This window comes from Larus michahellis, chromosome 5 (assembly GCF_964199755.1).
Source record: "Larus michahellis chromosome 5, bLarMic1.1, whole genome shotgun sequence".
Lineage (NCBI taxonomy): Eukaryota > Metazoa > Chordata > Aves > Charadriiformes > Laridae > Larus > Larus michahellis.
The window spans coordinates 15,508,551-15,533,850 of record NC_133900.1 but is presented as its reverse complement, the minus strand read 5'-3'; the positions used below and the strand labels follow the sequence as shown (position 1 = coordinate 15,533,850).

The 25,300-nt window shown below is 38.0% G+C and overlaps 1 protein-coding gene across 4 annotated transcripts in view; it reads right to left on the bottom strand.

Moving 5' to 3' along the window:
• INPP4B (inositol polyphosphate-4-phosphatase type II B) overlaps nt 1-25,300 on the bottom strand; it is a 364,993-nt gene that overhangs the window by 298,732 nt on the left and 40,961 nt on the right. For all 4 annotated transcript variants that reach the window (XM_074588896.1, XM_074588899.1, XM_074588900.1 and 1 more), the window contains exon 3: nt 23,562-23,620. In XM_074588896.1, the coding sequence (XP_074444997.1) occupies nt 23,562-23,620 (59 nt within the window). The remainder of the gene's footprint in view (nt 1-23,561; nt 23,621-25,300) is intronic.

The following is a 25,300-nucleotide window of genomic DNA, read 5'->3' as shown; positions in this document are numbered from 1 at the left end:
AGGGATAATGATATCCCTAATGATTAACATACAATAGTAAGAGTCACAAAATATGTCAAGTTTAATGGCTTTTTAAAAATTGCAACATAATATTGATATGCCTCATAATGCTGAAATTATATAGCATCTGAAACATGGATCACATGAAAAATAACAAAAAAGGCCAGTAGAAAATGAAAACAGAAGACGGCTAATCCAGAAAAGGATGTTGGGATGAAAATGGAGAAACTGGACAAAATAGGAGAACAGAGAGCGCTATAGGGGAAAATAAAACTAGGAGGCAGATGGAGAACTGGGGTTTTCACACAAAACTGAAAGAACCAACCTTTCCCTCAAGAAACAGGGAGAAAAAGCCAACAGAGAGATGAAAAGAATGAAAATGGCAGAAACAAAAAGACCTGACTAAACTAAACTACGTTAAGTCCCAGATGAGGCAACCAGATTAAAGGAACAGCTGAAACAGATAATATCCCTGCAACAATTTGACAAGAATGAAGCCCATGGAAGGGGCTAAACAACTTATATACTAGGGTAGAGAAAATCCAGTTTGAAATGTTCAGGAAACAAATGACCCTGGCATCTGAAAAAAAAAAGGACGATCAGTCCAATATTGCCTATATGGTCAAGTGCTTACCACATGGATGGCGCATTCCCTTAGGAGGTCTTCATGCTTAGCGCCTTGGACACAGGAGTCTGGAACACTGACTTCCTCTCAGTCCCTTTAATGAAAGCAAGCCCACACACAGCAAACCACATGTCCAGCTCTTACTTGTAGAAATCAGGAAGAAATTGAGACACAACAATATACAATATCTGCCAGAATTTATTTTTTTTTTCTTTAAAGAGCGACCTAAACAAATGCTACAATGAAGAATTAATTATAGCAGTCATTGCTTTAAAGGTCTGATCATCAAATTCTGGACTGCAGGATCAAACTGGTACAGAGAGAGTGACCTATTCACCAAATCAGAGCCAACTCACCTGTGATTTCTGCAGTTTCTTAAGAACGAAAGGTCATTTGATTCTACTGAGAAAAGTCAGTATGCAGAGGGCAATGCTATTACAAGAGACAGCAGGCTGCCCTGCTACTGGCGAGGGAAAGAGAACCACAGAAGGTAAAGCACGTTCTGTACATTCTGAAAAAGCACGCCTTAAGACACATATATTCAAATTCCATCTAAGCATGAAACGAATCCATAGAAAGGATTTAGATATCTTCTTTTATATTCATCACCTTTAAAGTTGCTGTTTCTCTAGGTGCCATTCTTCACTGAACCTTACTGATCCTCTTACCCTACATTTTACATTAAGTAACACTAGTCCATCTGTGTTCCTACCCACAAAACAAAATATTTTCTAAAATATCCAACAGTCATGATCGTTGGAGCGTGATTTAACAGCACATTCATCTCCCATTTGGGAAACTTATCTACTGAAGGAGCACTTTCTCATCAACTACTTCTACTGTGACACATACTGTCTCCATATCATCCTAGGAAAACCATGGAAGAGGAATGAATATCAGCATTCAGTTCCTGGAAAACAAACCAATTCTGTTGTTTATCTTTCATTCAGTTGCAGCAGCAAAGTAAAAGTACACATAGTACAGCTGCGTGTATTCGTAACAAGGAAGAAGAACAAGAACAAGACCATTTCAAAACCTGAAAAGGTTCGGTCAAGTTACCACCTTCCTGAGGTCTGCAAAGCACAAAACAAGACCTACTACAGAAGCATACCACATTCCTGTACTGTGGTAATCCTTAATTAATCCTCAACTGGTATCTGTGCAGAAAACACAGATCTGTATCTGAAATCTTACGTTAGTATTGTTGTAACCATCACAATTATGCAATCTTAAGGTAGCTCTGTTCCATTTTACCTTTGTTCCTTCACCTGAAAGATGGTACTGTGCCCTGCTGTTGGTAGATTGCAACGGAGGATCTTTTTTCAAGCTAGTGAGATCATCAAGCAGGATTTTCAGTGCTTTTATAAACAAGTTCTCCCCTCAATAAAGGGGGAAAAAAAAGCACAGTTTACCACTATTGTCATTAATAAGCCTAAAAACTTGTCCTGAGAATTTACAAATAGTCCTGAGATGTTCCTGATCTATCCAGCCAGATACCAGATTCCTAGCTTAAGACACAAAAAAATGTCCTTTTAATGATTTCAATATGCATGATGTTCTTCACTTATCTTGATTAGCCACCTTTCTCATTTATCCTTGATACATTCAATGTAATAAAGCACATTGAATTTTATCTTTCTGTTCAGTACATATTTTTAATCTTTATAAATATATTCAGCACACACTTTATTTTCCATTTTCCAGTGCTTTAGAATTGTCTTATCCTTAAAGAAACAGCTTCAATTCTGTTATTTTATCAGTTTTATGTCATTTAAAAACAAGTGTTTTCATGATGTGGAAAACTGTCTTTCATCCTGTTAGCTCATTCTATAATTTTAACATGTCTTATACTATTTGGACATTTTTCCCACTGAAGAGAATATTTAACACAATTAGTTTGCATACAGTACGTGCATATCTCACTCATCTAAGAAATCAATGTAACACACAGCAATGTTGAGTTTAAATTTGAATTATCTCATCTCAAATGTTTCATATACTAAGGGCATAACCCTAAAAACATTAAGCCCACAGTACCCTCAGTGAAGTCAAAATGAATGACATATGGGAATAGCATGGAGAGCCTTATCCCTTATCTGCCTCTCAGTTATTGTAACCTCTATTACTGGTAGACAAATACAAAATTACACACAAAGTTTAAACTGACATATTGCTGACATCAAGTTATTAAATAAAAATCAATTGGTTTTCTTTGGTATGTAATTTTAACTAATAAAACAAGCTGGACCGCGCTACAAAACTTTCATCTTAAGTAAGACTATGGGCAAACATAACTACACATTTGTATACAACTCAACCACAAAATCTAACGTCACCAAAAAGTACAAAAAAAACAAGATAGTCTGAAGCATGTGATACAGTCATCTGTAACAACATGAAGGAACACTATTTTTGGCAGCATGCACTATTCCAAATAAAGTTGATGGGCCACATTTGCTGTACTTGGTTATCATTCAGCTCTATAATTTGAAAGTATGACACTAACATACACTATTCCTTTAAAAATTTTCAAAGAAAAAAGTATATCAACACTAACTGCAAGATAAAGATGCCTAAATTATACCTTTGGAGAGCTCTGCTTAAACACAAATGTTTGCTTAATGGAAAGTTAAACAGAACTAGACTTGGAAAATTCAAAGTTTGCTTGACCTATATTATCTTTTAATTAGAATATAATAAATATACCTTTTGCATAACAGAGCCTACCAAAACAGTCAGTATTATGGAATTCCAAAAACATACTCATTCATTAAATAAGAAATAAAAAATGTATATGCATTTAAAAAAAAAAATAACTCTCATGTGAAGTATGTCAAAGGATACTTTTTGAAAGTAAAAAAGTTACTACAGTTACTATATAAAGATTTCTTTACACCTATGGACTTTTGAATCTCACTCCACCTACTTTCAACATTTAAGTTGTACCAATTAAAGGGAAATTTCCAAATAGTGAACTCAGTGAACTTTTAGAGGCATCCCGACCAACAGAGTAATAAGATCTTAAATTGATTATTGAATTGGAGGGACATGCCGTTGTCTTCCTTTGCTAAGAACCTGAAAGAGTTTAAGGAATTTTACTGAGGTGTTTGCTCTGGAGCATAAACTACAGTCCTATCTTGGGAACTGAAGATAATTGTTAAATTTAAGATAAGAAAGTTAATTTACATGGCTAGCTAGTACTTGACAAGTCATATTCTATTTAGTGCTGTAGATCAAGCAGTCTCTAGTGTGAGTCAAGCTGGGGGGAAACAGAGTAAGGCAGGGGCAAAACTGCTCCTTTTTTTCACACCCTTGGCACTTGCTCTTCTCTTACCCCCTTCACCTGCACAAGATAGGACAGAATTAAACCCACAAAAGATCCACAGAAAAAAATTCACACTTACTTCTGGAATTAACATACTTAATTCCTACTTCAAAAGCAGGCAATATACATTTTCACCCCTAGGCTTCCATTTTTGTCACAACAGAGTAAGATGAGTAACATTAATTAGTAGTAATATTTTAAACAAAATTAATACAACATATCCATCATATTTGTTAAGTTTATGCATATTTTGAACAACCACAAACTGATATTCAGCAGCATTGCATAGTTTAAGTACTAAAACATTTCAGAATGAGCACTACCCTCCTTTGGACGAAATCAGAACTAGCAGTGTCTCACGATCAGCTCGTTACTCTAAAGACACCAGCATTCATACAGCATTTCTGCCTTAAAGACAACCAAGTCTGCAACCACTTATCTGATGCATAAAGCTCTTCTCAAAAATTCAGTAATTACCATCACCAATTCCTGCTGTATATAGTATCAACACCACCCTTTGCCCTGGCTGACTTCTCATTTACACCTTTCTTTTTATTTTTTAAACTAAATGGAGGGATCCAGATGCAGAAGATCATGTCATGTAGAACTGTTGTGATAGCAAGTCATGTAGAACTGTTGCGAGAGAGGCCTTCCTCCCAATTTCTGATGTATGTTTGCATAGACACACACAAATACACAGTGAAATGGCCATCACGCTCCTCGCTTTTTACACTGGTTTGTTGAGAAGGTTGGAAATTGTTAGAAAGCAGCTTCCCTTAATCTCCTCCTAGAAGTACAAGGTACAAGTGTGTTAAGGCTACACTTCATCAGAGCTAATCAGAATTAAAGCTATGTTACAATCTGCCAATCCGGGGAAAGCAAGACACCTCATAAGACAGTCTGGCAAGTTCCAGCTAGAGCCCATGGCTTCCATGGGTCTTGAAAGGTGGCCTGGCCTAAGGCCAGCAACATCTACAGCCTCCAGAGCTCACAATCCAAAAAACAGGTAGTAATGTGGAAAGAGCTGCCCAGGAAAGAAAACAAAACAACAAAAAAAAAAAAACCCACCAAAACAAACACACACACACCCCCTCCCCGAAATCTTTCAAGGAAAAAAAAAATAAAAATAAAAATCTATCCAACCAATCTATCCTTCTGTTACTAGTTAATTGAAAATTCTGTGTTTACGCCATTTTTACAGAACACCTCACTAAAATTCTACTCCTTTTGTACGTGTTTGCTTACTTATTGGACGAGAAAATGTTCCTATTTCAGGTTGGGTAGAAAAAAAAAGTTTTGCCTCTCTAATTTCAGTCTTTTTTTTTTATTTGAAATGTAAAAGGTCATTCACAACACAGAATGCTGGCAATATATTAATGCAAGGGAATGAATCAAAATGGGAACACCTGACTCTGAACATTTCTAAAGTTTAATTTATTTTAAACCACTGCCAAAAAGTAACATTTTTTTCCCTTGATGTTATTCTCCAGTTCATACCTAAGTATGTCTTTTATAATTCTGAAAGGCGTAACAGCCAGCAATACATCAGCGTGAAAGCCGCAGTTTCAGATATTCCATTTCCCTATTTTACAAGCCACAACAATATTATTTAATAGGCAAGAGCTGGCTTCCTTCAAGTTTTCTATTCACTTTGGATAGGAAAACATATATTCCTCCACAAGTAGAACATTTGAATATTTATGGTTTTGGAACTCCTGCATGACTGGAAAGAAAGGAGAAGGAGCCAGCAACATTTTAGGAAAATACTTCATTGAGGAGATATATTCACCCTGTTCCATATTTCACTGGTTGTTCTAAGGAGGAAAAAAAAACAAAACAAAAAAACACACCCACAAATCCGCTTTTTTGCAAAACAATAAATATTTAGAGATTCCCCTTGTGGGAAACTTTAAGCAAAAAACAAAGATCACATACAAGACTTGATACTAGGATATTTTTTGTAGCTGCATAGCCCTAAAAATCACTTCCAACTTTAACAGAATATGCTTCTATTTTTAAATAGGCAAAGTTTTAAAAGTGAATGGTGATATTTAGTCTTTCCCGTAGAAATGGGAAGAGGTGTGGAAAGTCACATTTAGAGATCTGAAGCTGTCATCAGCAAGATTCCACCGTTCCACCATTCCACCAAGAGGGTAATTTGACATTGTTGGCAGGTTCCAGCCTATATCTCTGGGAGTGTCCTAGAAGACAGCAGTCACAATTTAGGTAGCATCTAGCATCAGGAAAAAAAAACAAAACCACTATAACCTTCTTTCAGGGATGGGAAGTCCTTGCTGATAAGAAGCAAGAAGGGCAGAGGTAGGAATAATAACCTTAAATGGGTGAAAGGCAGAATTCAGGGCAAAACTGCCTTGTCTTTAGTAGCCTCTCCCATGAGGCAGGGAAGCAATAAATCCACTTACAGCAGCAACACCTAGACAATCCTGATTCATGATACACAGCAAGAGATGAAGCAAAGACCAGAAAGCATCTACTAAAATATCATGGAAACACGGTTCACGTTTCCTTAATCAAAATTACTAGAATACATAAGCTCGCTTCTGTTGATAACTTATTTTACCCTGTAATGCTTACATACAAATCATGCGGTTTTCTTCATAAGAGGCAAGACTTTGCTTTCAGTTTATGTTTTTCTACAGGGTGAGCAGGGAAGAATGTTTTAAGATGTGTGACTACAAATGTCTAATTTAGGAATACAGCTCAGCGCTGAAAGGATCACTACAGAGATTCTCTCAACTTTGAGCTTTACAGTCAAATATAAACACCTTCTAAAAGGAAGGTGGAGAATAAGGCATATAATCAAAAAATGGCATAAGCAATTAAGAAATCAAGTAACAAATTCATTATAGTTCCACCTCCTCCTCAATTTATCTACTTTGTATAAATTAAAACACATAGTCAAAACCTCTTTTGAAAAAGAATGAGAAGAATATTCCTCCATTCAATAGAAAAACATATGTAGGATACTGTAGAATGGGGCTGAAAGCAAATTACCTTGCATGTATGCAAAGAAGATTTGGCTTCCCTGTTATTTAAGCGATGGCTAAAGAAACCACTCTGAAGAATATTCCCAGATGCTTTCGAGTTTTGGAAGATGACAAAATTGTTAGCATTAGCAGGTCAGACACATGCACAACTTATTTCCAGCACCAAGCAGAAAGAGAATGAAGACATTTCTCTCCAAACAGCAGTCTGAACTAAGTTTTCAAATGCAAAAATAGTGATGTAGAGGCTAAAAGTAGAGAGGGTTGGCAGACTCAGACAAAAGATATTTTCATCTGGTATGGACTGAGGGTGTTGGGGAGCAGAGACACTGAAAAAAAATCAGTGAACATACTTAGAAGACCAGCTTGTGACCCCACGTCACGGAAAAGTGGTCAGACTAAAACTATCGATAAGGAAAGAAAAACAATACACCAGGGAACCAGAATGGGAACAGATGCAATTAAAATGCACCTCTACAGGATAAAAACCCAGTTTGGGTGGTCACTGCCCTCTCCGGAAAGCTTTACTCGACTTCATGGATCAAACGCAACCAGACCATATAAAACATTACCTGTGGAAAACCAGCCCTGCACATCTTTTAGAGTTATTATATGCAATCTTTCTAAAGCTTAACATTATGTCAATGCATGTAATAGCCTAGAGCAAGCAACCAGGTTGGTAGCTACCCTGGATCATCAGGTCAAGGGGAATTTGTTCAGGCAAAATACAAAGGCTTTGTATCTCTATTCAAGAAATACACATTTTAATCCAAATTCAGATCAAGATTTTAGATGTTTCCTTGTGCCATTTCTGGCACTGTTCGCTAATCAATAGTTTTTATTAAAGTTTTTAGAATACCTAAAATAGTCATGCATTCATTTTATGGTAAGCATGCACAAATAAAGTCTCAATGCCTTTTTTCCCCAATTTTTCTCTACCGGTACTGAAAAATCTTTATTCTTTTATCCTAGAAAATAAACTATTTGTTCTGTTAATAGTAATATATTTATCTGAACAGTTTGCTAAAAAAATAAAATAAAATCAATGGATGAATATAATTATTTTTTAATAACAATGGAAGAGCCATAGCTCAACGTTAATCTTATGTAAAATTAGTTACAGTGAAGCAGTCTCTGAGCGTGCAAAGTGTGAATGAGCATCAGGCTGAAAGTCAAAAGGAAAATCTGTTATATCAGGAAATGGCAACATGAATTGTATTGCCCAGACTGGATCAAAGACTACCAGGTAAATCCACGAGCTCTGGCTGCAGCCATGGGAGCGTAGGCCATGACGGGAATCTGCCTAAGCAAGACAGCTAGCAAATTAGAGGACAACTGTGCATGAGGATTTTGCTCTACTACTTGTCCCCATGAACTCTAAAGTAAAAAATAAAATCAAACTAAAAAAAAAAGAAAACACCAACAAAAAAACCTGACACCCCATACACACACAAAGCCCTGTATGCCTGCAGATTCCCAGAAGCAGAAGCCTGCCCTAGATGTTTTTCTCTTCTCCCCCAGCTCCAAAGTTTCCAGAAGCAGTGGAAAGCTATACTGACAGAACTCGTGTCAGAATAGAAAGGGTATAGAGGACTGGGTCTTCATGTGTTCCATGACATGGAAGGACGAGAAATTCTGAACTTCCTTCCAGGTCCTGCATTTCTGAGTCTGCGACGCGATTTGGATATTTCTTGTAATTTCAAGATCATAAATTTTAAAATCTGTAGGATTTTGCCAATCAAAATCTACTATCCACTATTTTGGAGGGGAGGGGGAACAAAAAAAACCTGAAACCAAAAATCGTGCGAAAGCTTTATGCTTTATTAGGAAGATGAGTTAAGGGGAGAAACTGTATTCTCTTCCTGGTTTAAAATCTGCCAGATAAAACTTAGCCTATTTATCTGTATTGCCTTTCCTAAGAATAATCCTTCTCTCTGCAGAGAATAGTTTAACAAAAATAATTTTCATTTCAGAACCGAGCAACACATCAAATAAAAGCAAAATAAATAAAAAAAAAAATTGCTTCTCTGCAGGCCACAGCCTGCGTAAGTTTTCTAGCAGAGGCTATCAAGCTTCCTTACAAAGGTCAAACGTCGGTGGTATTTAAACCCTCTGATTATTATTAATAGCCTATGACTTAGCCCACGGTGCCTTTGCTATAATGTAACAGCCCTTCACAGCACTAACTCACAGTGCCACACAGGACACGTGTATCCAGCAGTCCAGGTGGAGGGCTCAGCTGGCTTTCCACTAAGAGCCCACAAGCTTGCCCAGGACCACGGGTGAACACCTGGTAGCTGAAGCCCAGGCTGCTAGAACTATGCTGCCACCATGTCAAGCTAGGCAGCTACGCTTACGGTCACAAAAGCTAAACACAGACCTTTGGATTGCAGCATAGACAGAGCGTCACAGTTTTTCAGGCTTTTGGTGACACAGATTTAATTCCCGTCTGCAATTCTCCCCAGTCTTGATTATTTAGCATTTCAAATAATTATTTAAAGTGTCTAGCATTAACACATATTAAAAAAAAATAGTCTTTTCCCTACAATTCATGTATTTTTGTATAGGCTAGAAAAACACCTAAGTTTTAATAGTGACTGTTGAAGTGTTAATTATTTTTTCGCCACAGGAATTCTGTTTGTGTCCTAGTTTCTCAGCACAGTCCTCAGCCCTAAAATTACTTCAAAACATTAATATTATAGCCTATAGAATGGAGTTGGTTTATTTCTTTTTCCACATGCAAATTAACTGAATCTGTGAGAAAGAAGTCCTGCACAGCTTGTTGCAACCAGCCCCAGAAAAAGTTTCAGATCCTGCCTTTTTAACACAATCATACTGTGATCACTGGGGACCACAAAAAGAGAGATACCAAGACAAAACAAAGCAAGCACCAATAGTTTAAAACCATTTTTAAAAGTGTAAGATAGGTCTTCGAAGTGGTCAGTGAGATTTGCAGAATCAATTAGAAGACTTTGCCTCCATATATGTCCACACAATGGATCAGAAAAGAATGACTGGCAGAAAAAACCCGAAACTCAGGGAACACAGAAGTACTTCCCATGAGCCTGACAAAAATTTCCATGTTCATTAAAGAGAAATGCAGAGGAAGTTACAGATATTCTAAAAAAATAACTTGGCTTCTGCTAGCTGCCATGTGTCCAGCATTCCAGACGTAAGTCCTAACTACTTGAAGTCTGTATAAAATTTCCCAAAAGAAGAAAAGAAAACAACAGGGTCAATACATGTAAAAAGAGGAAGGACACATCCAGGAAAACCTATACCACCCTAATGCTTCTTTCTTCCCATTTTATTCTGTCTCTTCAGCCCTTTTCACCTTAAAAAAAAAAAGAAAAAAGTTATAATTCCTTATGGCAGCATATATTTCAAAGAAATAATCAGCTTATTAATAAACTTTGGAGTTGCTTGAGATGGCCATACACGGCTATTAAAATAATGTTGAACAGAGTGGAATCTATCAAAGCTTTGACAGAAGCCAGAGCAAGTTCATCAGACCATAGATAAAAAAAGTCTTGCTCCTCAAGCATGGAAAATCTCATCAGTAAAAACTGATCGTACGCTGTATTTATTTCTCTAAAATCCATTCTAAAATGCCAAAGATGTTTGCCTCTTACTGAATCCTATTATGCCCTTCGACTACATTGACATTAATCCTCAAAACATCCCATTTGAGTTTAAATCTGTTTAACCTTCCTATGTATCCAGGAGATATCCACAGAATCAAAGACTGTGTCAGCTAAAAGCAGTTCCACCTACTCATTCTGAAATGGGGGTGTGTTCCTGGCTATTCTAGGAGAAGGGGGGAATATTATTTTTAAAGGAATAAATTAATTTTTTTTTCCTTTCTCCTCAACTTTGTAGCACATCAACAAGCCACCATCATCAAAATAACTCCTGCAAAAAAGGAGACCGAGTGAACAGCTACAGATTCTTCATAATCACTAGTAAATCTGTTCAACAAAGCAGTAGTGCTGCATCCCGTAGTCCCTACTCCAATGAAATCAAACCACCTGATACCGTTAGGACACAGGAGCTTGTCACTCAGGTACCATGCTGCGGTAGTATCTGCAATGCACTTTAACAGAAATAGAATTAATTGTCATCCTCAAAAGACTTGATCCATTAGCACTAGCGTGTTAGGCTGTGATAAAAAGGAGACATCATTGGCAACGCTGAGGCTTATCTTCTCTCACGGGAATACTTCAGAGCGTTCTTATATTAGGACAGCTTTTATACCCTTCTGAAACAGTACCTAGATATCCATTTTTGTTTCACAAGCTTTTGTGTTCCACATTTGTTCCATTCTTTATAAATATTGCTCTAAAGGAAAGGTCAACGGCAAAAGTCTACAGATACATTCAATATCAGGCAGACTTTTCAAATAGTCAAGATGAGCCAAAGCCCAAGAACGTTAGTAAGTCAAGAACAAACTAATACACCACACAAAAAACCCACATCACACAAAACAAAAACACACCCACCAAAAAAAACCAAAAACACACGTTTGGCAAAACACATAACCACTTTTTTAACACTGGACTTAGAATTAGCTATCACCACTTGGCAAAGAAGCTCTGGTGGCACTACGGAGAATTCAGCTCAGTTCTCAGGGTTAGTCAGAAAAAGAAAAGGGAATAGTAAATAATAGTGCTTAATGAAGACACTGAAGGAGAAGGCACTGTTTTGTCCTTAACAGTCATTAGTAGCTGCTGACAAACCATATGTGAGGCTAGAATAGCACTCCAGCCTTTCTTATAAATTAGAGTCACTCAACTAATTCAGGGAAAAAGAAAATAACATTAAATCTTGGAGTTAGAGATAGGTATAAAACCCAGAATTTTTCTTCTTGGCGCAGCCAGGAGCCCGTGGAAGTGCAGCTACCCTATACCACTATCCAGCTGACCTCCTCTTTCTCTCCCCTTCTGGTCCCAGTGTGACCAGGACCTTGTCTTCACCACGCTCATCTCCATGCTGATACCAAGATGACACACAGAAGTCACCCCTCATCCCCGCCGTAACCAAGTCACGGCAGCTGGGTTGTACAGTTCGACCCTCAAGAGAGAAAAACAGCCCCTCCTGGAAGCACTTTTCAGCAGCCATAGTGCATTCTCCTAAGTCAACCCTTCTCAGAAGGGCAGAAAAGAAAGGATGTGGGCAGAACAAAACAACCCTTTATGCTTCAACGTCCTCATGGGGCAAAGCGTACAGCATAGATGAGGCTGCTCTCAAACTTGAGAGCCACTGCAGTAGAAAAAACTAGAAAAAAAAAATGCTAGTTAGGATCACCTGGGATCCAATCTGAAGAGCAGCTCCCTGATATACATGTATATATATGCACATGTCTTCTCCTCCCTTCTGCTAAATACAGCCTTCACAGATGAGTATATGGTGGGGCAAGCACAGACTAGCCAGAAGATCATCTTTGATGGTACAAGGGGCTCTACCCACGAATTCCTTGGTCTGGCTGGCATCAATCACTTTGCAGCTGCAAGATGACTCTAGCTGTACATATACTCCTCTGGTTTCCCTTCTTCTCTCAACATCCTGCTCATAAAAGCCTCAACTGAGGTTAATCAGCAGCCCCTGGCTTCAAAATCCTGCTTTAGGCCAAAAATAAAACCAAGTTTTGCCCTCAGTGAAGTACTTCAGTGGAGTGTTTTTTCTAAGGATTAGTTAACATTAGCATAAGACGTTCATTTGGCTGGTAACCTAAAACCATTATCTGAAGAGATTGCTGCTGCCATCTACTGACAACTTCCATTATAAACAAAATATAAAGCAACTTAAAAGAGAGGTTATATTCTAAAATGAGCCAAACTGTTTCAATAGAAGAGCCCAGCATGCACAAACTGGCAGCCAGGCTACAACAGCTATCCAACAGGATAATGAAGCATGAATAATACTTCATAACAAGCACAGACCCCTTTCAGTGAAGGCATCATTTAGCAATAGTACCCTGACAAACTGGTTTACTGCCTTGTACAAAAGAAAAGTGATGCAATCCATTGGGTTTGGGGTGGGGTTTTTTGTTTGTTATGTTTTTGAAATAAAAGGTGGGTGGTTTCTTTGACTAGTAGTCACTCAGCACTAAAGAAATGTACGGTATACCATTTCAAAGATCAGCCTTTAAACTTTCTTTCACAACATTTTCTTTTAGGAGTAATATCCCAGTCCAGATCAACATGATCAAAAGTGCCAGTTCCGTGCTTGGCTTGATACAGTTTTCTCTTCCCAAGGGGCTCTTCACTGGAATGCGCTGTGAAGCGAAACAGTTTCACAGGGCAAGCAGCTCTTCCAGCTACAGCCCACACCAACTTCAAAACACAAACCAGAACATTTCTGTGATTCCCTTCAGTGCAGAGTCACAGATTGCAGCAGGAATCGTCTCTTAATGTAGCATGTTAATCCACCGGTATTATTAGAAACCTAAGGATGGAGGAAGACTTTCACATGTTAAGAGCTAATATTCAATGAAGTAACTGCCAAGTATTTTAGTTGGAGTTTACTCAGCTAGAGACTGCTACACATTGTCCGCTCGGCACTTGCCCACAGAGTTTCAAAGCCTTTCTTGTTTCTAATACAGCTATCAGGTCTTCTCTCACCAAAACCAGACAGCTGTAGGAGTCATCTCTAAAAACCGAAGCTTGCATCATAAAAATTCTTGCCCAAGTCTCCCAAAATAGCTATGGAAGCTAATAGAGTCCTGATCCTGCAAATTTACCTCAAATAGTGAGGGCCTACTCAGCCCCAGGACTCTCTCCGCAGTCACGCGTGAAGCTGCCCAACAAGAACATCTACCAGCCCCGACACTCTTTGAGAACCACCACAGAGTTCACTGCAACACCAAATACAGCAAGAGCCAGTGAACCAAGGCAGAACCGCACAGGTATGCTCTATAACCTTTGTTAATTACAGTTATCTACCCAATTATCTATTCCAAACAAGAATGGTGCTTGATTACTGCCAATTATGTTATTGTAGCGTACACAATTCCATATATTACACAATTATAACATACCAATTGCTGCAGGAACAGTGGAGAACACCAAAAACTAAATAAAATAAAATAAAAATAAGATGTAGCTAATTCTATTAGGTAACACTTACAAATTCAGTTATTTGCTCAGATCACATGATTATATACATCGCCAGAGCATTTACAAATGCAGATCAAGGACCACAGGACCCTATGATATCATCCACTGTATACAGAACAGATGTCAAACCACAAGAAAGCCAGAGAGTTTATACAGCACAGACATGCAAGCCCACATCTGCCTACATGACAGCCCGTCAACATTTAAAAAAAAAAAATAAATAAATGGCATTATCATTGTAAACTTCTTGTAAGCATCATAGCAAAGAAGATTTGTAAAGGCAGAACTTAAAGGCAGATAATGAGATTACACTTTTTACTAACTGCCTTGTTTCAGTACTTCCTTGTTGGTTTCAGAGATCTATGAAAGCAGGCACTGTGTGCTGGACTCAGCTCAGAATCAGAACTTTAAACAAAGAAAAGGCAGCGTACTGGAGACTAGGAACTATCTTAACAGTGAAAACAACGAGCTTACAACAGGAAGGATGCAACAGTCAGATGCAAAGGAAGGAGTAACAGTCAAAAAAAAGCCTAGGCAAATAATTTTTGCAAGAGCATTAATGGATATAACAAAATCTCATCTTTCCCAAAATCAGGAGAAAGATATTTCAGTAAATGAAAATGCAAAATAAGATTATCCCAGTCCAGAGTTTTAGGTGATAATGACATAGAAAGCATGGTCTATCTTTAAAAGAACCTACAAAACACAGACATAGACAGAGCGTGAGTACTCAGAAACACATTCCTGTTGAAAGCAATGCTAAAAATGGTACAAGCAGCAGGAAGAGAAGTGATGTTTGCTTCAGCCATCAAAAGCAATGAGAGGAAGAACTTGACAGGAAAGATTAAGCAGCTACTGGATTCCTGCTGAAACTGAATTAATAGCTAAATGCACAGGAAGAGGTCTCTGAAAGGCAAGATGATAGCCTAGATTGGACAAACAGGTATTGACAAACTACATGCAATTTAGTACTAAAAAATATGTGTTTTAAGTCACATTTTTCTCATATATGCTTCAACTCTAGATACAGCACATCATGGAGCCCGCCAAGAGAACCAAAGTCAAAGGAAGAAGTTGAGAATGACCAGGAGAAAAAAGGATTCACAGTCAGAGGGTGAGCTGGCGTTAGAAATGGCAGACAGTTGCATGAACAAGAGAGAAGTTTCTTAGTTCTCATTTGGAAGAGGTTATTCAAAGGAGATCAGTAAAAGACCGATCTGTAGAGTGCAAGGGACAGCAATGGGACCAGGGAGGAAACTGGGATGGAAATGTAATGGGTGACACTGTAAACAAAGTAGTAACAGACTTCAGGTATCAAAGACAGCAATGGGCACAGCTGGGGAAGCAGGCAGGTCAAGGACAGGTAGACACAAAAAAGGAAGAATTAAAGCATGCTTATGCCATGAAAAAGCTAAAGGAAAGGAAGAAGTTATGGAATGAGTTAAGCAAGAGATGAAAGCAGACACAGAAGAAAACCAGGAGACAGAACGGAATTACCAAAGCAAGCACAGGTTATGAGAAAAGTCTGTCTCCAGACTTTGGAAGGGAGGGCTTCGCTACCTGGAGAGCAAGTAAGGAACATCTGGAGGCAGAAACAGAAGCAGCAAGATAAGTGAGGGAATTAAAGATGGCAAAAAGGCAGTAGGGCTTGTGAGGATCCTGTTAAGCTGAAAAAAAGAGATATAAGATCTTTCAGTTCATAATAAAAATAGGTGCAAATAATTATTCTTGTTACTTGATGGTTATAAATTGTATTTTCAAGTACTGTTGCAAAGTAGACTGCAACAACAGTCAGCACATATACTTTACTGGTACTGCACAAACTCTCAGTAACAAAAGCTCAGCATGCCCTTGCTACCCCACAGACACACACTGTTCTGGTGTCACTGGGCTTGCAGTGGTCTGCAGAACTCCTAAAATATATGCGTCTGGGTCAGCACTACAATTGCTTTGGAGGAACAGCTACTAAGGCAACGAAGGGTTACACTTGTCTACTTACTGTTCTGCCCCAACTATTCCAAACAACTTCGTGCTCCCCACATTATCTCTTCAAGAGCAGTGTGAAGACAACAGCTTCCTCCCTTCTAACACTACATTGGCATTATGTACATCACACTTAGGGGGGTTTTAAGGCTAGAGTTGACAGCACTTAACTAGCACAGAGTTCTCTGCATAGCATTCTTCCAGTCCAATATGGCTAAAAAACATCAAGAAATCTTGAAAAAAAAAAAAAAATAATCTATTATTTAAATTAAGGCATTAAAAAAAAAGGAATTCTAAAGTGCCTTTACAGTACAACATAAGGGGCAACACAACTGATTATTTAAAAATAGGCCGGACATAAGTAAGGGACTTTAAATATATAGAAGATATCTCACTGACTTGAACGCATGACTACAGTAACAGGACACGATACCTTACTAAGGCAGGTTAAAAAGCCCACATTGCAACATGCCTTCTCTCACCACAACCAAATTCATTTCAGTTCTTAACTGAACACTGCCTGATACTTAACCTATGCATATGCACATGTGCGTATTGTTATATACATACAAAAACCTCATTCTAACAGTAAGAGGACAACCCACATCTCAATAAAGTGGAAGCAGAAGTACATGCAGGCTTGGGGCTGAGATGCTCAGGAACACACAAAGGCTTTTGAGCCATGTAAGGGGTGATACAGCTTCCAGATCTGCCTATGCTACAGTTTGGTCATTTTCTGCTTCCTTCTCTCTTTAGCACACTTCCTACTGTAAATCAAAACATTACCAACACAGCAACAACATATTTCATTGAAGCTTACTGAAGGGATATTATATTACAGACATAGATTCATTTACCTGCTTATCAGCTTACAGAATTTGCAAAACATGGTCATAACCAATACCATACATGCAGTATTTAGCCAAAAAAACACATCAGCAATGACATTCAATCCCAAAGCAATAATACATAGTGTGGCAACACTTATTCTGGCTGCTCAGACCTTCACACTTAAACTGATACAGAGCATGCTCTAGAAAATTGAAATCACTGCTGAAAAATGGTTTATAAAAAGTACATCCTTAGCCAGAAGAGACACTTTTATTTCAAGATGCCCTGGAGAGATCACTGACTTACAGAATGCTAAACCACACACGCAGAGAAAACTCACACAGTCCAACAGACCAGAAAAGGCTCCACAGCTTCAATATAAATAAAGCAATCTTGATCTGTAAGAATATTTAAAAGATATCAAACTGGAAAGGAAAATATTAAAGCTATACAGCTATGCTGAAATGATGAAAATACATTGTGTATGCCTGTCTGACTGCAGACAAGATTCATTGATACATTCTCACAATTTTATGGCAGAACTTAACATACAACTATGCCACAAAAAGCTGAATAACATTTTCACAGCTGCATTACAATGTAATTCACATCAGAACCTCAGAAGTATGTCATTATTCTATTATTTCTACCTTGCACGTGGTTGTCCGGTTATTGATTTATGAGTCAATCTGAAATCTTACTTTGAGGCTTTTCTGCCAACTGTTAATAATACATTATACTTGTGATAAATGCTGTAACAACATAATTTACGTTCAGCTTTCAGAAACATTGCAAGAAAGCTTGTGATTATTGACAGCACAACCATTTAGATTTGCTCATTAATCTTGTCTACAAAATCTTAAGCCCAACAATGCGTTTGGTTTAAGGAAAGGTAATTCATTACAAGAGAAATCTGAAAATATTCCCCTCATTTTACTTAATTCTCTCTGGCATTGGGTATATTATAGCACTCCAATTTACACCTGTGTAGTTAAGGCTGTTATTTCTTCAACATTAATCCCTTGGTTTTAGGGGATTAGGAAACAAGCATATAGATTGACTACAGTATGAACATGCCATACAGGTTTGCTACCGCAACATTGTTTAGATTAGAGAGAAAAAAAAAAAAAACAGGTTTATAACTTTACGTGTGAAATATGACTGCTAATTTAAGGTACTTTCAGCACTCATAACAGCTTTTATTTTAAATACGGTCATCCGTATAACTAAATTTCTTTCCTTCTATATGGTAATTTTGAAAAATCAATACATCATAAAAGTCTTAAAAGGCAGCATTTCACACACAAAAGCAGCAAGGGTTTATCGAGCCAGTGCATGGACAAACTGACCTAACAGATTGGAACAGTTACCTACACAGAATCATTAAACCACAAACTAAAAGATTTACACAATAGACACTAATGACTCTCCTAGAGAATCCACTACAGACTATTGATCAAAAAATCCATTTTTAAATAAATTCCTAAATACATATTCAAAAATAAGTAGGAATGTCGAAATGTTTATTCAATAGAACATAATAGGCCCTCTGGAGCTATTACTGAGGTACCAAAAAGTAATTGTACTTTTTAGTGTATGGTTTTATGTGTAGATTGCAGAGTAATTTACAAAACCAGCCGAGTATCAGCATTACTATTTGGGAATATTTGTATATGGGGAAAATGAACCATAGATGGGTAAGGCAGGTTCATTCTTTACTTCAGTAGCAATTACTCCAAACTCACACATATATAGCAAACAAAGTTTAGGGTTTTTTACCCACAGGTGTTGGGGCGGAGGCGAATCCAGTCCTGAATTGTCATGAGAATTAGAAGAGATTGAGACAGGTTAAAGTAATCTGTTTGCTTCTTTCGTGGGGGGGGGGGGGGAGAACCAACAACAACAGAAAATTATTCCGAAAGATCAGTGAACAGAAAACAACAAGGAAGTGACACAGCATGACATTTGATATAAAAATATGCACTGTTCTTTAAAAAAAAAAAAAAAAAACAGAGAAAACCATTGCTATAAATTCTGACCTGTAATTAAAAACAAAACCAGTAGACAATACTGCAATCCCCAAAGAGATTGGAAACTTCTAATCAGAAGTCCCCTCCTATGCCAATGAAAAAAAGCACATAAATATATAGTAACTACTATACGCATTAGCAACTGTTGCCCAGCAATCTTCCTGTTTCCCACTCACATGAGTTCTGGAAGAAACTACCTTCCAGGCTGGAATTGGGTAGCATCTAAGTAAATAAGTAAATAACCCACACACTTGAGGTGAGGCACGTATCACTTCCTAGTTTCAAATGTTAACTGTTTTGAAAACACTATCTAATAATACGATTTTTAAGTATTTTGGACTAGGATCCATTAGAATTGCTCCAAAATTAGCATGATGTCCAAGTTTTCTCTGGAAGCCCTGTCACACACTCTGTTCCCCAGCTCAGGCACACGGCTAACCACGGCTTTAGGGAGCACAGTTTCAAAACTACTGCCTTCAAAAGCATCATATACTGACTGTGTTTCATAGGATGCAAATCCACACATCTTGCTGCTTCCTGAGAAGTGGGCAGAAAGCCTACACATGTAAACTCGAGGTTTTAGGACTTCACACAGGAAGGTATTAACAACACACAGTTCCCACAGGGGATCGTATCTGTGGCTGGTTGACCTTGACAGGCTGCCAGCCACCCACCCAGCTGCTCTCTCACTCTCCCTTCTTAACAGGGCTGGTGGGGAAAATAAAATTTAAAAGCTTGTGGGTCAAGATGAAGACAGAGAGATCGCTTACCAATTACCATCACAGGTAAAACAGACTCGACCCAGAGAAAATTTGTTCAGTTTATTGCCAATTAAAATAGAGCTGGATGGTGAGAAACAAAAGACAAGAACTAAAGCATCTTCCTCCCACCCCCATTTTTCCTAAGGCTCAACTTCACTCCTTCATTCTCAATTCCTCTATCTCCTCCTCCCTACCCTTCAAATGGCACAGGCAGGATGAGGAACGGGGTTGTGGTCAGTCTGTAACACTTGCTCTCTGACACTCCTTCCTCCTCGCACTTTTCCCCTGCTCCAGCATGGGGGCCCTCCCATGGGCTGCAGACGTTTAAGACCTGCTCCAGTGTGGGTCGTCTCCATGGGCTACAGTTTCTTCCAGGAGAATCTGCTCTGCCATGGGCTGCAGATCATTCTGGACATATCCACATGCTCCGGCATGGTCTCCTCCACAGGCTGCAGAGGAATGTTTGCTCCTGCAGCTGAAGCAGATCCTTCCTCTCCTTTCCTCTGACCTTGGTGTTTGCGGGGCTGTTCCTCACACTTCCTCACTGCTGTGCAGCATTTTACTCTTTCTTAAATACATTTTCGCAGAGGCACCACTTGCCTTGCTGATGGGCACAGCTGTGTCCCATGGTGGGTCTGTTGCAGAGCCTCCAACCTTTTCTCACAGAGGCCACTCCTGCAGACCCCTCACTACCGTAACTTTGCCACCTACAACCAATACAATATGGTAGGGACTTAATCTGTAAAAAAAACCACAAAAAACAAACCCAAAACCAACCAACCAAAAGAGTCACACACACCACCCAAAAAACACAACCCAAAACCACCCAACTACCCACACACCACAACAAAGTCTACAAAGGAAAAAAATTTCACTAACAGATGCTGAATTGTGCCTCAGGCCTACAAGTAGGTCTACTTAACCCACTCAAAGTCCAAAATAACCAACTCCATTGCTAAACTAAAGAAAATAAATGTCCTTAAGATGCCTAATGGGTTATTCTGCTGCACCCAAACATGATCAAGGGGAGGAATAAGCCACATTTTTTCCCTACACTGAAAACGTACTGCCACGCTACTTAAGATTTGCGGCACAGATAAGTCGGGAAGCATCCTTTGCAATTTCTTAGAGAAGATTCTTCTTATACAAATAGTATAATTTATGTACATTTGAACTAGAATGAAAGTCTGTCATTAAGCTTTAAGCATTTGTATACACAGACTTGCACGTGCCTCTGACAGCAATTAATGAATAGCAGCAAATCAGTCTTCATTTCATGACAATGACTTCTGGAGTTAACTGTTCAGCATTCAGACGAGCTTCTAAAACACAAGAGTTCCTTTTCTTCTGTGCCAAGCCATGAGCAAAGTCAGCTTCCAGCAACAAAAATAGGAACACGGCTTCATCAGCGCTGTTCTGGGCACATCTTTCACACACTACATTACTTGAATTAGCAAAGGTTTCAGTAGGTTATTAAAAAGCAGAAAGTTGGTAACTATGCTTATTAAGATACTTAATAACTTTTATAAGACTATTTTTGGTTATTATAGTGGCAAACTTCACTCCCAAAATTCAAACTATGATTTCCTATTGCAAGAATCTGCTTCAGATTGGTTGCCTGTTCATTTCTAGAATGAGATAAGGAAGAAAGAAAAGAAAAGAAAAAAAAAAGGAAATACAGGGTGCGTTCTTTTCTGTCCTCACAGCACACAAATTGCTTTGGGTTTACTTAGTATGCCTATAAATTGCACCCTTTGAAACAGGGATTTGAGACTCAGGAGAGATCAGTCTTTGTCAAAGAAGCTATCCTTTATAGTACCCAGCAGACGAAGCCTCTGAAAAGGACCATTTCACAAATTCCTAGGACATAAGCTGACTAGGAAGTGCTACACCATTTAGTTTGATCTATTGTAAGACACTGCCCTTTAATCGCTCAGTGGTCTCTGTACTGAGCCTAGGAAGTTGTGACATTTTAAAACAGCACCCACTGTATCTCACCACACTTGGGTTTCGGTGGTCCATCATCCTGTGATCATTTGAATTTGTCCAACTTCAATGTCCTAGTTTTTCTCTAATTTCTCTTCCTAATTAAAGAAAGTACCTGATAAAACCAGATATTGAAAGCACTTTGACATTAATCAAGTTACTGGTCTTTTTGATAAGCTAAAACTTGTCAAATCTTCTGGTTCCTTCCATAACTTCTGCAAATTGTGAAAACTTCTTTAAAAAAGGAAACCAGAATGAGATGCAGTTTTCTAGCACAGATCTAGACATAGAGATAAAAATCACCCGTTTCACACAGTTCAGTCAAACCACAGCATTTCAAGGGGAATCCACATTTATTTACTGCAAGCCTAAATTATTTCAGTAACAAGCCATTAATTCATGTCTCATACTCCAAGTTTCTCAAAATACAGCTTTGCATTTGAACAGCCTGAGCGGACTTAGTGGGTTGGTTGATTTGCTAGTCCAACTGAGATTGACTCAGTCCATCCATCTACACATTAAAACAAACAAAAAAACCACCACACACAATATGAACCTGAGTACCAATCCATACTAGTATAGCAACATTAATTTTCTAAATTTCCAGAGCCAAACTGAGAGCTACGATTGATTTCAGCAAAACTCTCCTACTCCTCTCTTCACAGCTGCAAAGTTGATCAAAGTATTTCCTGAAACTGCTTTAAAAATGCCAGAGGCTCCCATGAAAACAGGATGCCTGGAGGAACGTGGAGTAGAAGAGAGTAATTTGAAACTTAAAGCCCTTTACTAAAAATAGTTTCTACAAGACGTACAGCAGAACAATGATATATGAGGGTGCGACAAAGGGGTGCCTTGAGCTTGCTTTCATCTACATAAAACTTGTTGTTCCTTTTACCACCCAGAATGCAGCCATATGAAACTCAAGCCAGAGAAACCTGTACATCATACTGTCGCGTTTTGTTTGCATACATACAGAAATCTATCACATGCTCCTGAACAGTGCTTTGAAAGCAAATACTGCTTTAAAAGTATACCATATGTACACATTCATCACTATAGCAAAATCAGTCACTATATCACGTTGAAAAATCTTTCAAATAGAATATACAATCTGTCAAGCAGTACTATCATTTCCATCCAACTGCTGGTTCATACAGTGTAAAAATATCCTAGGAGCCAATGATAAAATACTTACTGTTACCAGGTAAGCATCTCAAGCTCCACACTACTCCCTAATTCTTTACAATCCAGTGCTATTTTCAGGCAACTACAGAAGCAGTGTTCGTAATATCAGACAAAAAGGGTAAGAAAAAGAGCAATTCCACACTTTGCGCTTATTCCTTCCAGAGGATGCGTGGCCTCAGCTCCTAATAAAGCCAATGGCAAATGCGGGCACTCAGCAGCTCCTGCAAGACTTCCATTGCATGTCAGGGTCACACCCTATTTTAATGGGCCCTTCATTTTAGGCATATAATTGCTCTTCACAACAAAGGAAGGGAAAATAACACGACTCTTCATAACAAATTTATTTACAAAACCACCCTAAAAAAATTGCATCTTCAACATTACAACAATACCTCATTTAGCTGTGAGATTTTGCTTTCATTGTTCCAGTGGATTTGGTGGAATAATTCTGGATTTAGATCCGTGTATGTTATGAGCAGAACCCGGCCATAGACTATTTATGATTCAGCTAAAGGATGTTGATATCATGAAGAATACTTAGTGTTATAGAAGGCAAACAATGGATTATTTTTTTCAACTCCACTATTCTAATAATAGTGATTTATTTTTTTTCATCCCTAAAAGCAAAATGCCAATAGTTATCATGAAAAAGGATTACTCAAGTTGTTACAGATTAGACTAACACATCAACAAAGTCAGTAGGAAAATGAATTACCTTATTTTTCATTAGAAAAAGCAGATTTCCTTTCAGTCGGCACCATCTCTCCCTCGGTTCTGTATGCAAAGAAGTAAGAGATTAATAAAAACAACCCTTTGTCTTCACACATTAAATGCTTCTTAAAGAAGATGCATTAGTTATAAAGGTCAGAAAAGAAAATCATTAACAACCAAAAAAAGCCAGCTTCACTCAGCAGCTGCCTATGTACAACATGCTGTTAAATGCCAAATAACTTCCCAGAAGGTTTCTTCTACTCTGCAGCTGAGAGAATTGGTGACTGCGGCATACACTCAACAGTGTTTTCTCTGCTTTTCTCCCTTTTCCTCACATGGGAGCAGAAACAGCCACTTTAGGATGGAACGGCTTTTGCTTTCATCATGTCAAGAGATGAAATATAATCCTTGTTAAGACACAGAAACATTTACTATTCCACTTCAATTAGAACATGTTAATCTGAATTTGCAACTTTCAGAAAATAAAAAAAATGAGCAAACAAGACCTAAATATTTACAGTCACTTTGCTATTACTATTTTACTACACTTTTTTAAAGTGCTTAAGAATAGGAATAACAACATATTTGTGTTTATACACACATGCAGGCACATAATCAAACTTTCAAGAACAGGGAATGTTTCAGAACTTTAGGGTCAGTGAGTAGGTCAAAAAACTTTAAAGAGTTATTCTTCCTAAACTAGCCATTTTTAAAATTGCATCATTTTTCTTTTTTAAAAAAGCACTTGTAAATATATATATATATATATCTCTCTGTAGGTACAGACAGATACCTATTATGGATGTATGCAGATATCTATTATAGACATATACAGATATAGACCTCACAGACAAATGTCTTTTTAGACATTTCTTTAGGTCTTAGGGTCTCTTTAGACAAACCCTACATCACTTCTTAACAGAGGAAGGAACAGGTGTTTGGGTTTGGTTTGTTTGTTTTGGGGTTTGTTTTGTGTTTTTTTTTTTTAAACACAAGATGTATTCTTTTTTATTTTTGAGAAGGCACATGAAACCCCAAGTCTCCAGACAGCAGCCAGCCTCAAACTGCTAAGGAGCTGGAAGAACAGCTGTACCCTAAGGTCATGTTATTCCACAGTTGCCTCTGTGAAACTCTTGTACTTCCCTGAAAGCTGGCCACCACTAGAGACATAATATTGACCAGAGGGATGTCTTATTAGAGTAAATAAATAAAATTCTCTTTTACTCTTGATAATTTCAATTAAGATGTTTGAAACATTTGAAAATCAGAATAGCTTTTCCCCCACAAGAAACTAGAAGGTTGGACTGGACTTACAATAACTGTTTTCAGTTATAACATGGGGTGGGTTTGGTTTTTTTTCAGAAAAGGAATTAAAGTTCCTGGATTTTCCCAGACCTACTAAAGTGCAAGAATGATACAGAAAAGAATGCAATATAAATTGATGCACATCCGCCAACTGAAAAATCTAAACACCGCTATCAAATCTGAGTATGTTGTTTTACAGTACAAGTACAGGACTCTACTAAGACTAAATTCCATCCTCCAGAAACCTACAGGCATCAGAACAAAGGAACCCTATCACATTAACATTGCAGCGTTTTCTAATAAAATAAATTTTTATATAGGATTGGGAAAGTCACTACCTCATAAATGTGAAAAATAAGCAAGTCCAAAGATTAATCAGACTAACGATGACAAGCCTATCAGTGGATAGTGTATACAGTGACAAAAACGCCTCGAGAG